Consider the following 20,623-nt stretch of genomic DNA (forward strand, 5'->3'; position numbering starts at 1 on the left):
AAACACACAAACTCTGTGTTGGTAAAAAAACTAAGAGGTCATTCATGTTCGTTTCCCTAAGCCCACCACAAGCCTAGACAGACTGAATGGTGCCCTTATTCCAAACCCTTCACGGTAGCCAGGACACAAAGTCTTCCCAAATTCCCTTAGAGCTCTCCCTTCTCTGAGTACACAAACCACCACTCAGTTTAGCAAATAAGACTCTTGATTCCAGCTTCTGCTTGTTGGGAGCTTTAGACATTAGCCTTTTTCCCTAATAAACTCACCTTCAATCTTCTCTTCTTTGTCCACTTTCTTCCTTTTGTCCCCACACCAGAATGTTTAGGTTCTCTTACTGATGAAATACCATGAACTCGGGGAATTTTGCACAATATTCTGACATACTGCATACAACAGGCAGATATTTATGTAAGTGGGAAGGGAAATATACTCTCAATATTCACAGGGCCCTTTGTACATTTCAAAATACCAGTACCGTAACTGGCATCTGACTGGATGTACCGAACAACCATTTTGTGCCAAAATCTCTGGAGAAATTCACAAGTTCACTTTGAAATAGATACAGAGCCTCATGAACCCGACCAATGAAGACAGTATGACAATACTGAGGCCAACAAGTTTTGGGAGACACGAAATGCTTAAGTAAATCTTGTTTGGCATTGTCACCTCCAAACATCCATTACACATACACACACATGCACACACACACACACACACACATATATATTTGAATAGAAAATAAGTTCACATTTACTGAAGCCAGATAATATATACATAGTTTACTCTTCTGCTTTGTGTTTGAAATTTACACATTGTCATTTTTTAAAATCTAAATTGCAGAATTCTAGGGCGCCTCGGTGGCTCAGACAGTTAAGCATCTGCCTTTGGCTCAGCTCATGACCCCAGGGTCCTGGGATGGAACCCTGAGTTGGGTTCCTTGCCTGGTGGGGAGCCTGCTGCTCCCTCTGCTTGTGCTCTCTCATCTGTCAAATAAATAAAATATTTTAAAAAAATAATACATGGGGCACCTGGGTGGCTCAGTTGGTTAAGTGTCTGGCTTCGGCTCAGGTCATGATCCCAGGGTCCTGGGATCAAGCCCCACATTGTGGTCCCTGCTCACCAAGAACCCTACTTCTCCTTCTCCCACTCCCCCTGCTGTGTTCCCTCTCTCTCTCGGTCTGTTCCTGCCAAATAAATAAATAAAATCTTAAAAAAAAAAAAATAAGATCTTTTTAAAAATAATCTTTTTAAATAAATAAATAAGACATTACAGAATTCTAGAACAAACCCCAGTGATCCATGCCTTTGTATGATCTCCTGCCCTTGAGTGTGGAAGGGACCTGTGAATATGATGGGATATCATTACTGTGATTAGGTTATTAAAGGGCACATGAGATTTTAAGAAGGGCAGATTTTCCTCAGAGGGCCTCATCCTCTGAGGATGACTTTAGAAGGGTTGGGGCAGTTACAAAATGAGTTAAAGGGCGCCTGGGTGGCTCAGTTGGTTAAGCATCTGCCTTCAGCTCAGGTCATGATCTTGGGGTCCTGGGATCAAGTCCCATGTCAGGCTCCCTACTCAGCTGTTTCTCCCTCTGTCTCTCATGAATAAATAAAATCTTTTTAGAAATAATGAGTTTAAGCCCTGGTGAATGCCACATACAGCATGGTGACTATAGTTAGTAATACTAAATTGTATATTTGAGAGTTGCTAAGAGAGTAGATCTTAGAAGCTCTTATCACAAGGGGAAAAAATTATAACTGTGTGGTGACAGATGTAACTAGATGTTGTGATTATTTTGCAATATATACAAATATTGAATCATGCTATACACCTGAAACTAAAGTATTCTGTCAATTTTACCTCAATAAACAAAAAATAGGGGCACCTGGCTGGCTCAGTTGGTCACTCAGTTAAGTGTCCAACTCTTGATTGTGGCTGGGGTCATGATCTCAGGGTCATGCGATCCAGCCCTGTACTGGGCTCCACACTGAGATTCTCCTCCCCCTGCATGTAGGCACGCATGCACTCTCTCTCAAATAAGTAAATCTTTAAAAAAAAAAAAATATATATATATATATATATATATATATATATATATATATATATATATAAAAATATATATATATAAAAATATATTTAAAAAAAAAATATATATATATATATATATTTTTTTTTTTTTTTAAAGGGGTAAGGTATGGCTAGTGCTCCTCCTAGAGATTTCAAGTGTGAGAGGGATTTGACAGTAAGGGAATTCTTCCATTCCAGCTTTGAAGATGGGAGGGGACCATATGGCAAGGAACGCACTGGCCTCTATTTGCTGAGAGAAACCCCCACTTGATGGCCAGCAAGGACATGAGGACCATTATCCTACAACCAAAAGGCGTTGAATTCTCTTACAACCATGTGAGCCTGGAAGAGGACCCCAAGCTCCAGACAAGAACACAGTCTGACAGACATCCTAATTTCCACATCATGAGAATCTTAACAGAGAACCCAGTCACACCATGCTAGACTTCTGAACTACAGGCCTGGGAAATAAATGAGTGTTGTTTTAAGCAACTATTTGGCTAATTTGTTATGCAACAATAGAAAACTAAAAATCTCTCTCTGTCTCTCTCACACACACACACACACAGTACAAACACAAATGCCAAATGCCCTGTTTACTTATACTTTTATTAATAAAGACAACAGAAGAATGAGGTTTCAATATTTTATTCAAGTTTTACTTTAAGTGATGTTAATTACAGCATTTGAAGGGGAGGATCTAATTCCACACAAAATGGAAGACTCTAAAATGTACCCATTAAACGGCTAAAAAATAAACTGAGTGGCGAGAATATAACAAGTCCAATTTCGATTCCGAGTGTTGTCACAATGCGATTACAGTCACAGAGACTCTTCCCAGCTCAGAGCTAAGACTCTTAGAAGCTATTTCATACTCTGGTGCAAGGGCAGAAAACCACAACATGAGAGGGAATTAAGTCCTGAATTATTGGCTTCATCACATCCAACTTTTCCACCCCCAAAATGGCACAAAAGAAACAGCTACCACACCCTGCAGACTACTTTTGGTGTAAAAGAGGTGATGGACTGGAGTGGAAACAGGTCAGGAAAATCTGTCTAAAAAAGTCTCTTTCAGATGAGTGTGTACATTACCACCCATGAGTCTCTCCTTCCTTCAGACAGGAAACCCAGTTCAATTCTCAAGAAGTCATAATTTCATTCATGTACTCAATACCAATGAACAAAGTGCCTACAAATTATCAGCTTCCATTTGCAGCCATTCCTAGATAAAAAAGAAACCTGAACTCTCTAGAGGGGGCCCCAAGCTCCTCCAAGTCTACAGCTCAAAGGACTTTTCTTGGAACTGGGTTTCTTCTGTACCTCTGAAAGGGTAACACCTTAAAGCTGAATCATCTTTAACCTGGAGGTCTAACATGATATTTAGCAATACTTGCATCCCAGACATACAACATTAAAAGGTACACTAAATTCTGAAGGTAGCTATGCTCAAAATAGTTTAAAATTAAACGATTGTACAGTATTCATTTATGCCTGAAATTCCAGTCCTAGACCAAGCTTGTGGCCGCCAGCATTGACATTCTTGCCATCCAGCAGAGCTGATAGCGTCAGTTTGATACCTGCAGGGGAATAGTCCCAGGGAGAGGGAAGAGGGAGGAGAGAACAGATAAGAAAGGTCAACACACAGAAGAAGAATGGTTAACATGCTAGGCATCTCAAAGCACACTGGCAAGACCCCAGTGAATTCAGAACCTGCTTGGACTGTGTGTGATCAGCAAAACAAAACCACGTGACCCATCAATGCCTCTTACTGATCACCACTGGACTAATTAATTGGTAGCCTGGAATGAGCTTATAAAACACTAATTATTATTCCACAGCTTACACAAACGCACTTTACGGAGTCTACTTTTTCCTCTCATCACCCCCTGCTACAATAATCTCTCCACCACTGGCACCAGGCAGCAAACTTCTTCAGCAAAAATGCCTTGGAATGAAACCTAACCATGAATCAGACTCCACCGTCACACACTCAGCCTGCACACAAACACAGACACATGCATACAACTAACTGATATTTTCCCTACAATAGCTTAATTCTGCCATCATGTACTCTTAGATTTCTAGAGCTCAAAGACCCAATTTGGCCAAACTAACCCCAAGATGGTACCATCTCTGTAGCTCTAAGACACCAGGGACTGGTCTAGCCAACTGTGCAGAAGAAACCTGCGTAACAGTTATACAGTGAGGATGATTTAAGGACTCGTTTTAAGAACCTGCTGGAAATAAGTATCAAGCATTATAAACACACTGGAAAAACAGAGGGGAAAAAATAACCAAAAGTGTAATGTATGTTAGCCCTGGCCTTTTTCTCTCCTACTACTACTTCTAGTCTCCAAATGTTTTATAATGACTCTATGTCCTTTTATAAACACTTCATTATAAAACTTTATATATACTCATCTATAATGTATAACACGGGTATTATATGAGTAGTAACATAAAGCAGGAAACCACCACCCCAATTTTTCTTTAAGAACTGATTTCACGAATTTATACAAGCAACACATACATACCTGGCTTTAGGGTCTGAGTGTATCCTAAACCTATCAGGCTGGAGTTGTTCACTTTAGCCTAGTCAAGGAAAAGATAAGACAGTGAAATTCTCAAGTACTTCTTGTTTCCATCTCCAAAATGAGTAAGAGCTCTGTAATCAACCAACCCTGGAATTCAGGATCAAATTCTTTTTCCTGACCACTTCATTTATGGGATTCATTACATTTAACATGAAATATATCAAATCTGAGAGCTAAGTCTCATAAAAGAAACTCAAAGAGTCAACCCAACTGTCAATTAAAAGGAAATTATTATTTAAATTTGATTCCTCAAGGTGTGAATGCCCATATATATGCCCTAAATATAGACCTGTGCAGAGGTCTATGCTTAAGTTATAACAGGTAAAGACTTTCATTTGTGGCCAGAGAAATATAAGCCTTTCTTATATGGAAGACTTTTTCAAAATCTGTTTGTTAGGATAAGGGAAAACAGCAAATGTCAGATGGAGTATTGAGGCTCTTTTTTTTTAAAGGCATAACACTGTTAGAATTTTCCCTTCATGGGGGCACCTAAGTGGCTCAGTTGGTTAAGTGCCTGCCTTCAGCTCAGGTCATGATCCCAGGGTCCTGGGATCCAGCCTGGCATTGGGCTCCCTGCTCAGCTGGGAGCCTGCTTCTCCCTCTACCTCTGCCTCGGCTCATGCACGCTCCTCACTTTCTCTCACTCTCTTTCTCAAATACATAAAATATTAAAAAAAAAAAAAAGTTTTCCCTTCATGAAAAAAGGAAGCAAAAATCATAGTGACATGAAGAAGGTTTGGCAATGCCATGCCTGAATTTAAAATGAACATTAGAGGGGCGCCTGGGTGGCTCAGTGGGTTAAAGCCTCTGCCTTTGGCTCAGGTCATGATCCCAGGGTCCTGGGACTGAGCCCCTCATCGGGCTCTCTGCTCAGCAGGGAGCCTGCTTCCCTTCCTCTCTCTCTCTGCCTCCCTCTCTACCTACTTGTGATCTCTGTCAAATAAATTAATAAAATCTTTAAAAAATAATAAAATAAAATGAACATCAGAGTAAAAGAATGACTTAGCCAGTCACTTAAATTTCAGCACTTAGTAAATGCTGATTAATAATTAAGTTCAGGGGCACCTGGGTGCCTCAGTTAAGGGTCTGCCTTCAGCTCAAGTCATGGTCCAAGGGTCCCAGCACTGAGTTCAGCATCGGGCTCCCTGATCAGTGGGGGTTCTGCTTCTCCTCTCCTATTTGTGCTCACTCTCTCTCAAATAAATAAATAAAATCTTTTAAAAAATAATTAAGTTGAATGAAGCAATTGGGTCAATAATGATTTTGCCCTTGTTCTTCTGCCTGAGTTTTAGGGAAATCTGGGCCTCTCTCTGGCCTCTTTCTTGTGAAATATGAAGAGGTCAGGAGCAGAGTGATCTCAAGCCATGAGGACACCAAGTCCTGGAAAAAGCTGACGGTGCCAGTGTGCATGTTTTCCTGCTTGGCTGTTTTCTGATCTGACAACTCTCATGAGAAAGAACAAAGCAGCGGGAAGGAAGATCTTCCAGCAGACAGTGCCCTATCTGGCTCTTCCTTTTTGCTTATCCCATCTAATTATTAAGGTCCCTTTTCCTTTGTTTCTAAATGCTTGGAAAGGAGCCAGGTTCGTTGCCATTTCAGACTTCAAATGGCCTATTTGTAAATTACATAAAGACCATCCAGCAACACGAGATTTCCTCATTCCACCCCAAAAGAGATGCAGCTAGTAGTGCCCTGTGACAACAGAGATGAGTTCAACAGGATTTAATGCAAAAATCGTGCAACTCAAGGGTCCGTGAGCAAATCCACTGAATCTGCATGATTAGATGTCAACTGCTAAATGCCAGGGCCTGGTTTCTTAATATCCAATACAGAAGTTAATATTCAATACAGGAGGCAAGAGAATGAGAAATGAGAAGGAAAATGAACATTTAAAACCTTCAGATTCATGGGGCGCCTGGGTAGCTCAGCGGGTTAAGCCTCTGCTTTCGGCTCAGGTCATGATCCCAGGGACCTGGGATCAAGCCCCGCATGGGGCGCTCTGCTCAGCAGGGAGTCTCTCTCTTCCCATCTCTCTCTCTGCCTAGCTCTCTGCCTATTTGTGATATCTCCCTCTCTCTCTCTCTCTCTGTCAAATAAATAAATAAATAAATAAATAAAATCTTTTAAAAAAATGAAAGAAAGAAAAGAAAACCTTCAGATTCAAAGTAAACCCCTTTACAGTGTGCAGGAACAAGGGATGATTAGAGGAGGAGGCTCCCCAGCAAACCATCACGTCCAGGCCCCAGCACATACCAAATGTCTGCCCCATTGGCCACTGACCTCTCTGAATTTCTCCGTTTGTGCACAGAGGGTTGGGATGATTATTTTTTTGTAAAGGCCCTTACCTCAAATGGGTTGTGTGAGAATTAAATACAGTAACCCACACATAATGGATCACACACAGTACCTGGCACCCACAGTCAGCACAATTACTGTTAGCACTTTTTTCATTTCAAACTCTCTCCCAGCGAGAAAATCTCCAGCCCAAGAATGCAACCCCAGCAATCCAGAAGGACTCCAACCTCACCATCATGTGGAGCCTGGGCAATGCATGATTCTACAGGTACTCACCGAGAAGCAGGCGTCAGGGTCGATCTGATATTTGGCTGCTATTCCAAAGCGAGTGTTACTATTTCCTGCAGTCCAGGCCAGATTGACAGCAGTCTCTAACTTCTTGTTCACCTTCTGATAAATGGAGCCACCAAACTCTGTCCCATCATTTCTGCAAACAAGCACAGCATAGATGCTAATCCACCCCCAAAGGCAGGCTGCAATTGGGCACAGCTGTCCAAGTCTAACAGAGGACAACAGTGCTGTAAATGAACCAAAGTGATCACAAAACAGGTACCCACCCAATTAGGAAAATGTATGATAGGAATGGAACAGACACTGGAGTTGGGAGGGTTCAGACGAAGGGAAAGGCTATCTGAACCATCACCAGAAACACCCACAGGCAGGAATCTCTGGTTGCATGGAACTTGAAGCTGGCTTCCAAAATATTCTTTAAAGTAAAAGCAGTGGGGCTCTTGGGTGGCTAAGTCGTTGGATATCTGCCTTTGGCTCAGGTCATGATCCCAGCCTCCTGGGATGGAGCCCCACATCAGGCTCCCTGCTCCACAGGAAGCCTGTTTCTCCCTCTCCTGCTTATATTCCCTCTCTCACTGTCTCTCTCTGTCAAATAAATAAATAAAACCTTAAAAAAAATTTTAAATAAAATAAAAGCAGCAACCGGGCACACGAGTGGCTCAGTCGAGCGTCCAACTCTTGATTTCAATTCAGGGCGTGATGTCAGGGTCATGGGATGGAGCCCCGAGTCGGGCTCCCCTACTCAGTAGGGAGTCTGCTCGGGATTCTCTCCCTCTGCCCCTCCCTCTGTGCATACTTTCTATGAATGAATGAATGAATAAATGCAGCAACTAAGACCCTGGGATTCTTGGAAGGGGGGATTGGATTGTTTTTTTGCTGTAGCTACTGCTAATGTTATTACTTTTATATATGTGTCTATCATAACAATAGTAAGGAAAGTGAAGCAATGAGAAGAGAACTCAGTCAGAAATGGTGAGAAAGGCTGGGCCACTCATATCTTTCAGAAGGCAGTTATAGCTCTTAGCACCCCAGCTACAGCCACTGCTTGCTGCAAAGACACAGTCAAAAAGCAACCTGGTCCCTTGGGGGTACAGTGATGATAAAAGAGCTTCACCTGCAATTCAGACTGGTCCACCTGTGCGAAACTCTTGGTCCAAACTACCGGTATTTGCAGTTCTGATGCAATGAAAAGGAGCTACTTGGTGCATTACAAAATGTCTCCTTCAAAAACAGAATGAAACCCAACTGGGACAAACTCCTTCCTCTCTTCCAAACACACCATACTGACTCCAGCTTCTGGAAATATCCCCCTCCACTTCTTCACATTCTTAAAATGAAAAAGTTCCACCTCATCATTTTGGGTGTTTCAAGTGGAAATGTCACCGGAAACTGGTAAGGCACAGCCTATGTGCTGTGGAATTCAGCAAAGACCTTAGAACTCACTAATCCAAGGACAAATTCTTGCTGATTCACTGCTAACTCTGCTCCTCACCGCTACACTCTCCCTGAAGTAGACGCTCATAAATACATTCTAAATGCTAAAGTTTTCCCTGAAATTCAATCATACAGATATTGTGCTTCCAGTAAGTACAGGTTTAGCCCAGGCAACCCAGGATTCCACAGGGAATCCTAAATTCTTCAGAAAATCCGAGGATGTTACAAAATAGCAGCTTGTCCTACATAATAGATTTCTGAGGGATTTTAGTATAACTGAAATTGGAAGTTTTTCTTGGGTTCACATGTTTGTCCAAAAAAACTGTCAGTTTTTAAAAAATATATTCTAAAACCGGCAACACTGCCTTCCTGTACTGAGCTCTCAAAACCATAAACAGAGGGAAGTCATTGTTCAAATTCAACTATATAAAGCACAAAGAATCTCTATTACACATCGGGGCCTCCACACGCACCAGGGCAACCCAGATTAGCTGTGTCAGCTGTTCCCACACCAGCTAAAAATAAATCATGTCCACTTATTTTAAAATCAGGTACATGAGGCTCAGGTATGTGGGGGAAACAGCCAATAGCCATTGTTCTTCCTAGAACTGGTACCAATTTCCAATTCCAAACGAAGAAAGACTTTCCATTTCAGTCAAAACTCCAACTTTAAAAAACCCTTCTATTACTTGCACTGTTTTTCCTGTGACACTTTTGTATGCTACCTTTTTTTGAATTTACATTTTTTTCTTTACTTTTTTTGGTGTACACTTCTATGGATTTTAACACATGTGCAATATTTGTGTGACCACCACTATAATCAGAATACTGAACAATTCCATCACCCCCAAATCTCATTCCACCTCCTTAGTAGTCACACACTCCCACTCCCAGCCAGGAAACCCTGGACTGTCCTTCACTATGGTTTTCTGTGATTTCCTAGTTTTAAAAAATTCAAAAATTATATTAATATCTGTTATATTATATTCTGTTATGTCAATTATATTAATTAAAATAGTGTTCCCTTATCTGCAGGAGGTATGTTCCAAGACCCCCAGGGGATGCCTGAAACCACAGACAGTAGCGAACCCGTGTATATACTATGTTTTCTCCTATACATACATCTCTGAGACAAATTTAAATTTAAAATATAAATTAGACATGGTAAGAAATTAGCAATAACTTCTAATTTATTATTTTAATAAAATACAACTATTCTATCAATATACTGTAACAGAAGTTATATGAATGTGGCCTCTCAAAATATTATATCGTATACACCTTCTTCATACTGTTTTGTTTTTTGGGAGGGGGGAGTGGCAGGAGCAGAGAGAGAGAGAGAATCTTAAGCAGGCTCCACGCCGACATGGGGCTCAATCTCACAACCCTGAGATCATGACCCGAAATCAGAAGTCGGATGCATAACCATTTGAGCCACCCAGGCAGCCCAGTATACAACCTTCTTGGGATGATGTGAAATGACAAATGCCTACATGATGGGATGAAGGTGAGGTGAATGACACAGACATGTGATGCAGCATCAGGCCACTACTGACCTTCTGACAACACATCAGAAGGAGATCATCTACTTCCAGACCGCGGCTGACTGTGGAACTGTCAACTGATATCGTGGAAAGTGAAAGGGCAGAAAAGGGGGAACTACTGCGGAAAAATTCTTCAAAAAAGTTTGTAAATGGAAATGTTATTAGATCTTTAAGAAGTCGCTGCTTTAGTGACCTCTAGTGGGAAGAAAGAAAATTGGTAAAGTTGTCCCCCAGTTGTGCCATAGGTTAGTTTCTCATGCCTAGGGGATTTGGGGCTGAAATGTGCATTTCCATTCACCTAAATCAGCAGCACTCCACTTTAACTCCCAAGGTTGATTACAAGGAGCTCTCTAACCTAATCTGCACTTTTCTCTCCCCTTCATGTACTGTCTGGTAGGCAATAAACTTGTGCATGCTATGCCATGCAGAAAAGACACTATGCAACTGAGATCACCATTCCCTAACCTGTCTCTCAGATCTGCATTTCTTTTTTTTTTTTTTTTTTTTTTTAAAGATTTTATTTATTTATTTGACAGAGAGAAATCACAAGTAGTCGGAGAGGCAGGCAGAGAGAGAGAGAGGGAAGCAGGCTCCCTGCTGAACAGAGAGCCCGATGCGGGACTCGATCCCAGGACCCTGAGATCATGACCTGAGCCAAAGGCAGCGGCTTAACCCACTGAGCCACCCAGGCGCCCTCAGATCTGCATTTCATTTACCACAGCAACCTGACCTCAGGCATCACACAGAGAAAAAGACAGTGGCACCTTTCCCTGCCATTTTGCTACTAAAACTGAAAGGTGCTTAAATGTCCACAAAAGGACACTAGCAGGGAAGGGACTCTCCTCTGGATGGACATCATGCCACTGCTGTAACTGAGCAGTGATTCTGTGTGTACCAGTGACAACAATGACTGTCTCTAGAACACAAAGAACCTAAGCCACTTCAGGAAATGGGCAGGTGGGAAACAGAAAAATATCAGCAGGCCATTTGGCTCATCTGATTTCAACATACTCTCAAGTGATTAAAAATTGAGCTTGAAAAGCAATCTCCCTTCTGCACACACTCACACACCACACTCACATACACTTACACATTAGTGTGGAGCTGGAACTCGTCAGTCTTGTAGCCAACCGCGAAGTTGCTCTGGGTCACTCGAGACTTCGCAGTCTCAAAATTCATCTGGTAGCCAGCCAGCCAGCCTTCATAGCCCAGCACCACGGCACCCCGGACTGAAGGACCGGCAATGTCGAAATCCACATCGCAGCCTAGGTTGATGTGCTCCCGCTTATACCCTGTCTTGATTTTTGCATTTTTTTTCCTGAAAGAAAAGAAATTGTATTAAGATCACAAGCTAACTCGCCTTGCAACAACCATACCAACAAGTACCAAAAAAAGCATTATTTTAAATCCCAGTTTACATACAGGGATAGGAGGCCAAGGGAGGGCCCAGTTCTTCCTTACACAGCCTCTAGGCCACATCGGCAGAATACTAGCTCTCTAACCAGAATCCAGTGTGCAGAAATGCCCCAATAATGAAGTGAGAACAGAGGCTGGAAAAGCTTGGGGGGAAAAGTGCTAAGTAATTTTCTTTTACTAAACTCTCCCTATGCTTAATGTAATGGCCTGCACAGGCATTTATTAGGGAAAATGCCACCATGTAATTATGAAACAGATGTTTCTTTGCTATTCTCTAAGACTATGAAAAAGACATGGTGTATCTGTCATGAAGGCAGCTATCTAAACAGCCCCTTTTAAGGAGATGCTTGCTTTCTAACTTTGTAAGTAAAGAAAGTAACAAATACTAGATAGATCCCTTCTAAGTAAATATAACAGATAGCTTTTAATTCAGTATTCAAGAGATCCTAATGAGTATATTTCAGAGACCTGGATACTGACCTGCAACCTGGGGCCCTGCAGTCATGGGGGCTGGGAAGTCCTGCAAGACAGGACAAGTCTGTGGGTCTTGTCTGCTAATCCCAGATCTGCATGTATGACCAGATTGGTGCCTCCTGTGCCTACTACTCAGGAAAAGTAGGTAGACTCGTGTCACCTGCAAATATATTACCCTGCCTTTACCAAAGGTCAAAATGGGATACAAGACCACACCTATCAAATAAAATTTAGACTATTTTCTGTTATTCAGCTACAAAATGGACATCCTCCCACAGCAAGCTGCATTGTCTGCAGAGATCAGGATCTACACCACAGCCTTGCCCACCCCAATCTCATTCACACTGAGATTAAAACTTCATTCCCAGCACCCAGACTCTGGACTCTAAATACCAGCCTATCCTAAAAGGCACCAGTGTCCCTTGGAGAAACAGCAGACTACAGATCAGGACAGGGTGAACTTGAAATATTTATCAAAGCTACCAAAGACTACTGTGGTTGGCGCACAATGCCTTCAGAGCTAGCCTGAAGAGACTCCTAACGGCTTCAAACATGTAACAATGAGCTCATCTTTAAGAATAACACCAGCAATGGATTGAAACATAACAAGTATGTATAAACCTATGCATTCATTCATAATGACACTTAAAACACACATAGCAGTCATCATCAGAGACTAGAAAACCAAAGTGTAACTTCAAAACAATAAATTAAAAAGGAAGCAAACATTTTCCTACCTTTCCTACCCTAACTCTATCTCAAGATAACCAATAATTTAGGAGAAGTTTCTTTTTATTGAAATATTCTAGCTACCACATGAAGAATGAATGATTAAAGTAGAATTATCACCAATTTGTAACCCCTAATGAATGAATTGTGAATAGCACCAACTTTAACATACAAAGAACAAACTACGCCTTCTATATCCAAGTCATGGAAGCATAGAGTACCACTTGTATTTTACCACCCCCACCAGGAATCTAAATGCAACAATCTAGAATTTAAATCTAGACTTACTGATTCACGGTAAACATGGGGGACAGAGGAACAAGTTAAATGGCACCACAGAGATGCAAACAGCAAAATTTAGTCTATACCTAATCTTACAGGACAAATTATCTAGTTTCAATGAATAAATTGCAGAGGAAGGTGAGGAGAATCTAAAACTTAAAGAGATTTAAGGAGCCACAGGAAGCAATATTTGCAATTTTGCATGGACAATTTTTGAGTCTGTAAAAAAGAAAAATGAAATCATGTAAATCTGATCAGGTTAGAGACTTAAAATTCAAGGAATTATGATTAATTTTTTACAATGCAATCATACTGTAGTTACACTTTTTTTAAAAGATTTTATTTATTTATTTGACAGACAGAGATCACAATTACGCAGAGAGGCAGGCAGGGAGAGAGGAAGAGAAGCAGGCTCTCTGCTGAGCAGAGAGTGTGATGCAGGGCTCGATCCCAGGACCCTGGGATCATGACCTGAGCCAAAGGCAGAGGCTTTAACCCACTGAGCCACCCAGGCGCCCTGTAGTTATACTTTTTTAAAAAAGGAATCATATCGTGCTTGCTTCAACAGCACATATATTAAGATTGAAATGATACAGAGAAGATGAGCATGGGCCCTGCACAAAGATGACATATAAATGCATGAAGCGTTCCATATCTAACTCTAGGGAGCAAACTGATGGTTATCAGAGGGGAAGGGGAAAGGGGATGGGAGGGCACTTGCCGTGATGAGCACCAGGTAATGTATGGAATTCCTGAAACATGATATTGTACACCTGAAACTAATGTAAGACTATATGTTCACTAACTGGAATTAAAAACTTTAAAAAAAGAAATTTATCACTTAAATATACATACTAAAATACTTACAGATGAAATTATGTGATAACTGATTTACTTCAAAAAGTCTGAGGGAGAGATTATGAATGTATAAATAAAACATAATTGGTTTATGGGTTGATAATTATTAAAGCTGGGTGATAGGAACATGATGAGGGCTTAACATACTATTCTGCTTTTTTTTTTCTCTGCTTTTGTATGTTTGAAATTTTCAATATTAAAAAATTTAAGGGGTGCCTGGATGGCTCAGTCGTTAAGCAGATGGCCTTCAGCTCAGGTCATGATCTGAGCCCTACATCAGGGTCCCTGCTCAGTGGGAAGCCTGCTTCTCCCTCTCCCACTCCCCCTGCCTGTGTTCCCTCTCTCACTGTCTCTCTCTCTCTGTCAAATAAATGAATAGTCTTTAAAAAAAATTAAGGTTAAACATTCCAAGTTGCCAATGATAGAATTTCAGACATTGTGGCTGAAAGTAAAGCAAACACCATTCACAAATGACAGTGATGCGTGCAACTTTTGTTCATGTGGCTTTGGTACATTTTCTCGAGCTTTGAAAGAAAGGAATAACAACCAAACAAATTCTCTCTCCACAAGAAAAATTCAAAATAAACCTATTCTGGACTTCCTGCACTTTGGGGAAAGAAGCCTAGGTTTTGGCTTATTGAATTGGCACGGTGCTAGCTGGGTGATTTATGAAAGAAATATGTTCAAAGGCTGACATTTAGAAAGAGAAGGAGACCAAGAACGATAAAAACCAGGCATCGTATAACCACCAGTAAAAAGCTGTGCTGGGCGCATGGGTGGCTGTGGGTTAAAGCTTCTGCCTTCAGCTCAGGTCATGATCCCAGGATCCCGGGATCGAGCCCCACATTGGGCTCTCTGCTCAGCGGGGAGCCTGCTTCTGCCTCTCTGCCTACTTGTGATCTCTACCAAATAAATAAATAAAATCTTTTTTAAAAGGGCGGGGGGGAAGGAGTCAAGATGGCGGAGAAGTAGCAAGCTGAGACTGCTTCAGCTAGCCGGAGATCAGCTAGATAGCTTATCTAAAGATTGCAAACACCTGAAAATCCATCGGCAGTTCGAAGAGAAGAAGAACAGCAATTCTGGAAACAGAAAAACAACCACTTTCTGAAAGGTAGGACCGGCGGAGAAGTGAATCCAAAGCGACGGGAAGATAGACCCCGGGGGGAGGGGCCGGCTCCCGGCAAGCGGCGGAGCAACCGCAACCGCGCACAAAATCAGGACTTTTAAAAGTCTGTTCCGCTGAGGGACATCGCTCCAGAGGCTAAACCGGGGCGAAGCCCACGCGGGGTCAGCGTGGCCTCAGGTCCCGCAGGGTCACAGAAGGATCGGGGGTGTCTGAGTGTCGCAGAGCTTGCGGGTATTGGAACGGGAAAGCCGGCTACAGAGACAGAGCCGACAGTAAGCTCGCAGATCCGTGTTACCTTGAACCGGTCGCAGGCTCGGTGAGCTCGGAGCGCGGCCGGAGGTCAGGCAGACGGGAGTAACTGGGCGCTGTTCTCTGAGGGCGCACTGAGGAGTGGGGCCCTGGGCTCTCGGCTCCTCCGGGCTGGAGACCAGGAGGCCGCCATTTGTATTCCCGAGCTCTGGAACTCTACGGAAAGCTCTCAGGGAACAAAAGCTCCTGAAAGCAAACCCGAGCGGATTACTCACCCCGGCCCCGGGTAAGGGCGGTGTAATTCCGCCTGGGGCAAAGACACTTGAGAATCACTACAACAGGCCCCTCCCCCAGAAGATCAACAAGAAATCCAGCCGAGACCAAGTTCACCTACCAAGGAGTGCGGTTTCAATACCAAGGAGAGCAGCAGAATTCCAGAGGAGGAGAAAGCCAAGCACGGAACTCATGGCTTTTTTCCTGTGATTTTTTTTAGTCTTGCAGTTAATTTAATTTTTTCTTTTTCATTTTTTTTTTTTTCTCGCCTTCGGGTAAAATTTTTTTTTTTAACTGTTACCTTTTTCTTTTTTAACGATTTTTTACTAGTTTATCTAATATATATATATATATTTTTTTACATTTTTCTTAGGTGTTTTCTTTTTTTAAAAAAATTCTTTTCTTTTCTTTTCTTTTCTTTTCTTTTTTTTTTTTTTCTTTTTTCTTTCTTCCTTTTTGAACCTCTTTTTATCCCCTTTCTCCCCACTCACGATTTTGGATCTCTTCTAATTTGGCTAAAGCATATTTTCCTGGGGTTGTTGCCACCCTTTTAGTATTTTACTTGCCCCTTCATTTACTCTTATCTGGACAAAATGACAAGACGTAAAAATTCACCACAAAAAAAAGAACAAGAGGCAGTACCGAAGGCTAGGGACCTAATCAATACAGACATCGGTAATATGTCAGATCTAGAGTTCAGAATGACAATTCTCAAGGTTCTAGCCGGGCTCGAAAAAGGCATGGAAGATATTAGAGAAACCCTCTCGAGAGATATAAAAGCCCTTTCTGGAGAAATAAAAGAACTAAAATCTAACCAAGTTGAAATCAAAAAAGCTATTAATGAGGTGCAATCAAAAATGGAGGCTCTCACTGCTAGGATAAATGAGGCAGAAGAAAGAATTAGTGATATAGAAGACCAAATGACAGAGAATAAAGAAGCTGATCAAAAGAGGGACAAACAGCTACTGGACCACGAGGGGAGAATTCGAGAAATAAGTGACACCATAAGACGAAACAACATTAGAATAATTGGGATTCCAGAAGAAGAAGAAAGTGAGAGGGGAGCAGAAGGTATACTGGAGAGAATTATTGGGGAGAATTTCCCCAATATGGCAAAGGGAACGAGCATCAAAATTCAGGAGGTTCAGAGAATGCCCCTCAAAATCAATAAGAATAGGCCCACACCCCGTCACCTAATAGTAAAATTTACAAGTCTCAATGACAAAGAGAAAATCCTGAAAGCAGCCCGGGAAAAGAAGTCTGTAACATACAATGGTAAAAATATTAGATTGGCAGCTGACTTATCCACAGAGACCTGGCAGGCCAGAAAGAGCTGGCATGATATTTTCAGAGCACTAAACGAGAAAAACATGCAGCCAAGAATACTATATCCAGCTAGGCTATCATTGAAAATAGAAGGAGAGATTAAAAGCTTCCAGGACAAACAACAACTGAAAGAATTTGCAAATACCAAACCAGCTCTACAGGAAATATTGAAAGGGGTCCTCTAAGCAAAGAGAGAGCCTACAAGTGGTAGATCAGAAAGGAACAGAGACCATATACAGTAACAGTCACCTTACAGGCAATACAATGGCACTAAATTCATATCTCTCAATAGTTACCCTGAATGTGAATGGGCTAAATGCCCCTGTCAAAAGACACAGGGTATCAGAATGGATAAAAAAACAAAACCCATCTATATGTTGCCTCCAAGAAACTCATTTTAAGCCCGAAGACACCTCCAGATTTAAAGTGAGGGGGTGGAAAAGAATTTACCATGCTAATGGACATCAGAAGAAAGCAGGAGTGGCAATCCTTATATCAGATCAATTAGATTTTAAGCCAAAGACTATAATAAGAGATGAGGAAGGACACTATATCATACTCAAAGGGTCTGTCCAACAAGAAGATTTAACAATTTTAAATATCTATGCCCCCAATGTGGGAGCAGCCAACTATATAAACCAATTAATAACAAAATCAAAGAAACACATCAACAATAATACAATAATAGTAGGGGACTTTAACACTCCCCTCACTGAAATGGACAGGTCATCCAAGCAAAAGATCAGCAAGGAAATAAAGGCCTTAAATGACACACTGGACCAGATGGACATCACAGATATGTTCAGAATATTTCATCCCAAAGCAACAGAATACACATTCTTCTCTAGTGCACATGGAACATTCTCCAGAATAGATCACATCCTCGGTCCTAAATCAGGACTCAACCGGTATCAAAAGATTGGGATCATTCCCTGCATATTTTCAGACCACAATGCTCTAAAGCTAGAACTCAACCACAAAAGGAAGTTTGGAAAGAACCCAAATACATGGAGACTAAACAGTATCCTTCTAAAGAATGAATGGGTCAACCGGGAAATTAAAGAAGAATTGAAAAAAATCATGGAAACAAATGATAATGAAAATACAACGGTTCAAAATCTGTGGGACACAACAAAGGCAGTCCTGAGAGGAAAATATATAGCGGTACAAGCCTTTCTCAAGAAACAAGAAAGGTCTCAGGTACACAACCTAACCCTACACCTAAAGGAGCTGGAGAAAGAACAAGAAAGAAACCCTAAGCCCAGCAGGAGAAGAGAAATCATAAAAATCAGAGCAGAAATCAATGAAATAGAAACCAAAAAAACAATAGAACAAATCAACGAAACTAGGAGCTGGTTCTTTGAAAGAATTAATAAAATTGATAAACCCCTGGCCCGACTTATCAAAAAGAAAAGAGAAAGGACCCAAATAAATAAAATCATGAATGAAAGAGGAGAGATCACAACTAACACCAAAGAAATACAAACTATTATAAGAACATACTATGAGCAACTCTACGGCAATAAATTTGACAATCTGGAAGAAATGGATGCATTCCTAGAAACATATAAACTACCACAACTGAACCAGGAAGAAATAGAAAGCCTGAACAGACCCATAACCAGTAAGGAGATTGAAACAGTCATTAAAAATCTCCAAACAAACAAAAGCCCAGGGCCAGACGGCTTCCCGGGGGAATTCTACCAAACATTTAAAGAAGAACTAATTCCTATTCTCCTGAAACTGTTCCAAAAAATAGAAATGGAAGGAAAACTTCCAAACTCATTTTATGAGGCCAGCATCACCTTGATCCCAAAACCAGACAAGGATCCCACCAAAAAAGAGAGCTATAGACCGATATCCTTGATGAACACAGATGCGAAAATACTCAACAAAATACTAGCCAATAGGATTCAACAGTACATTAAAAAGATTATTCACCACGACCAAGTGGGATTTATTCCAGGGCTGCAAGGTTGGTTCAACATCCGCAAATCAGTCAATGTGATACAACACATCAATAAAAGAAAGAACAAGAACCATATGATACTCTCAATAGATGCTGAAAAAGCATTTGACAAAGTACAACATCCCTTCCTGATCAAAACTCTTCAAAGTGTAGGGATAGAGGGCACATACCTCAATATCATCAAAGCCATCTATGAAAAACCCACCGCAAATATCATTCTCAATGGAGAAAAACTGAAAGCTTTTCCGCTAAGGTCAGGAACACGGCAGGGATGTCCATTATCACCACTGCTATTCAACATCGTACTAGAGGTCCTAGCCTCAGCAATCAGACAACAAAAGGAAATTAAAGGCATCCAAATCGGCAAAGAAGAAGTCAAATTATCACTCTTCGCAGATGATATGATACTTTATGTGGAAAACCCAAAAGACTCCACTCCAAAACTGCTAGAACTTATACAGGAATTCAGTAAAGTGTCAGGATATAAAATCAATGCACAGAAATCAGTTGCATTTCTCTACACCAACAGCAAGACAGAAGAAAGAGATATTAAGGAGTCAATCCCATTTACAATTGCATCCAAAACCATAAGATACCTAGGAATAAACCTAACCAAAGAGACACAGAATCTATACTCAGAAAACTATAAAGTACTCATGAAAGAAATTGAGGAAGACACAAAGAAATGGAAAAATGTTCCATGCTCCTGGATTGGAAGAATAAATATTGTGAAAATGTCTATGCTACCTAAAGCAATCTACACATTTAATGCAATTCCTATCAAAGTACCATCCATCTTTTTCAAAGAAATGGAACAAATAATTCTAAAATTTATATGGAACCAGAAAAGACCTCGAATAGCCAAAGGGATATTGAAAAAGAAAGCCAACGTTGGTGGCATCACAATTCCGGACTTCAAGCTCTATTACAAAGCTGTCATCATCAAGACAGCATGGTACTGGCACAAAAACAGACACATAGATCAATGGAACAGAATAGAGAGCCCAGAAATAGACCCTCAAATCTATGGTCAACTAATCTTCGACAAAGCAGGAAAGAATGTCCAATGGAAAAAAGACAGCCTTTTCAATAAATGGTGCTGGGAAAATTGGACAGCCACATGCAGAAAAATGAAATTGGACCATTTCCTTACACCACACACAAAAATAGACTCAAAATGGATGAAGGACCTCAATGTACGAAAGGAATCCATCAAAATCCTTGAGGAGAACACGGGCAGCAACCTCTTCGACCTCTGCCGCAGCAACATCTTCCTAGGAACAACGCAAAAGGCAAGGGAAGCAAGGGAAAAAATGAACTACTGGGATTTCATCAAGATCAAAAGCTTTTGCACAGCAAAGGAAACAGTTAACAAAATCAAAAGACAACTGACAGAATGGGAGAAGATATTTGCAAACGACATATCAGATAAAGGACTAGTGTCCAGAATCTATAAAGAACTTAGCAAACTCAACACCCAAAGAACAAATAATCCAATCAAGAAATGGGCAGAAGACATGAACAGACATTTCTGCAAAGAAGACATCCAGATGGCGAACAGACACATGAAAAAGTGCTCCATATCACTCGGCATCAGGGAAATACAAATCAAAACCACAATGAGATATCACCTCACACCAGTCAGAATGGCTAAAATCAACAAGTCAGGAAATGACAGATGCTGGCGAGGATGCG

The 20,623-nt window shown here is 41.1% G+C and overlaps 1 protein-coding gene and 1 non-coding gene across 4 annotated transcripts in view; one reads left to right on the forward strand and one right to left on the reverse strand.

The window, feature by feature from the left end:
• Positions 1-2,700: 2,700 nt before the first annotated feature.
• VDAC1 (voltage dependent anion channel 1) overlaps positions 2,701-20,623 on the reverse strand; it is a 35,796-nt gene continuing 17,873 nt past the window's right edge. For all 3 annotated transcript variants that reach the window (XM_059174576.1, XM_059174575.1, XM_059174574.1), the window contains exons 6-9: positions 11,317-11,544; positions 7,234-7,384; positions 4,603-4,660; positions 2,701-3,645 (exon numbers count right to left, since the gene is read on the reverse strand). In XM_059174576.1, coding sequence (XP_059030559.1) covers positions 3,554-3,645; positions 4,603-4,660; positions 7,234-7,384; positions 11,317-11,544 — 529 coding nt within the window. In that variant the 3' untranslated portion in view covers positions 2,701-3,553. The remainder of the gene's footprint in view (positions 3,646-4,602; positions 4,661-7,233; positions 7,385-11,316; positions 11,545-20,623) is intronic.
• On the forward strand, positions 13,680-13,786 carry LOC131832814 (U6 spliceosomal RNA). The gene has a single exon (XR_009354177.1). It is a non-coding gene; the product is annotated as a U6 spliceosomal RNA (small nuclear RNA).

The sequence above is a fragment of the Mustela lutreola genome, chromosome 5, assembly GCF_030435805.1.
Source record: "Mustela lutreola isolate mMusLut2 chromosome 5, mMusLut2.pri, whole genome shotgun sequence".
NCBI lineage: Eukaryota > Metazoa > Chordata > Mammalia > Carnivora > Mustelidae > Mustela > Mustela lutreola.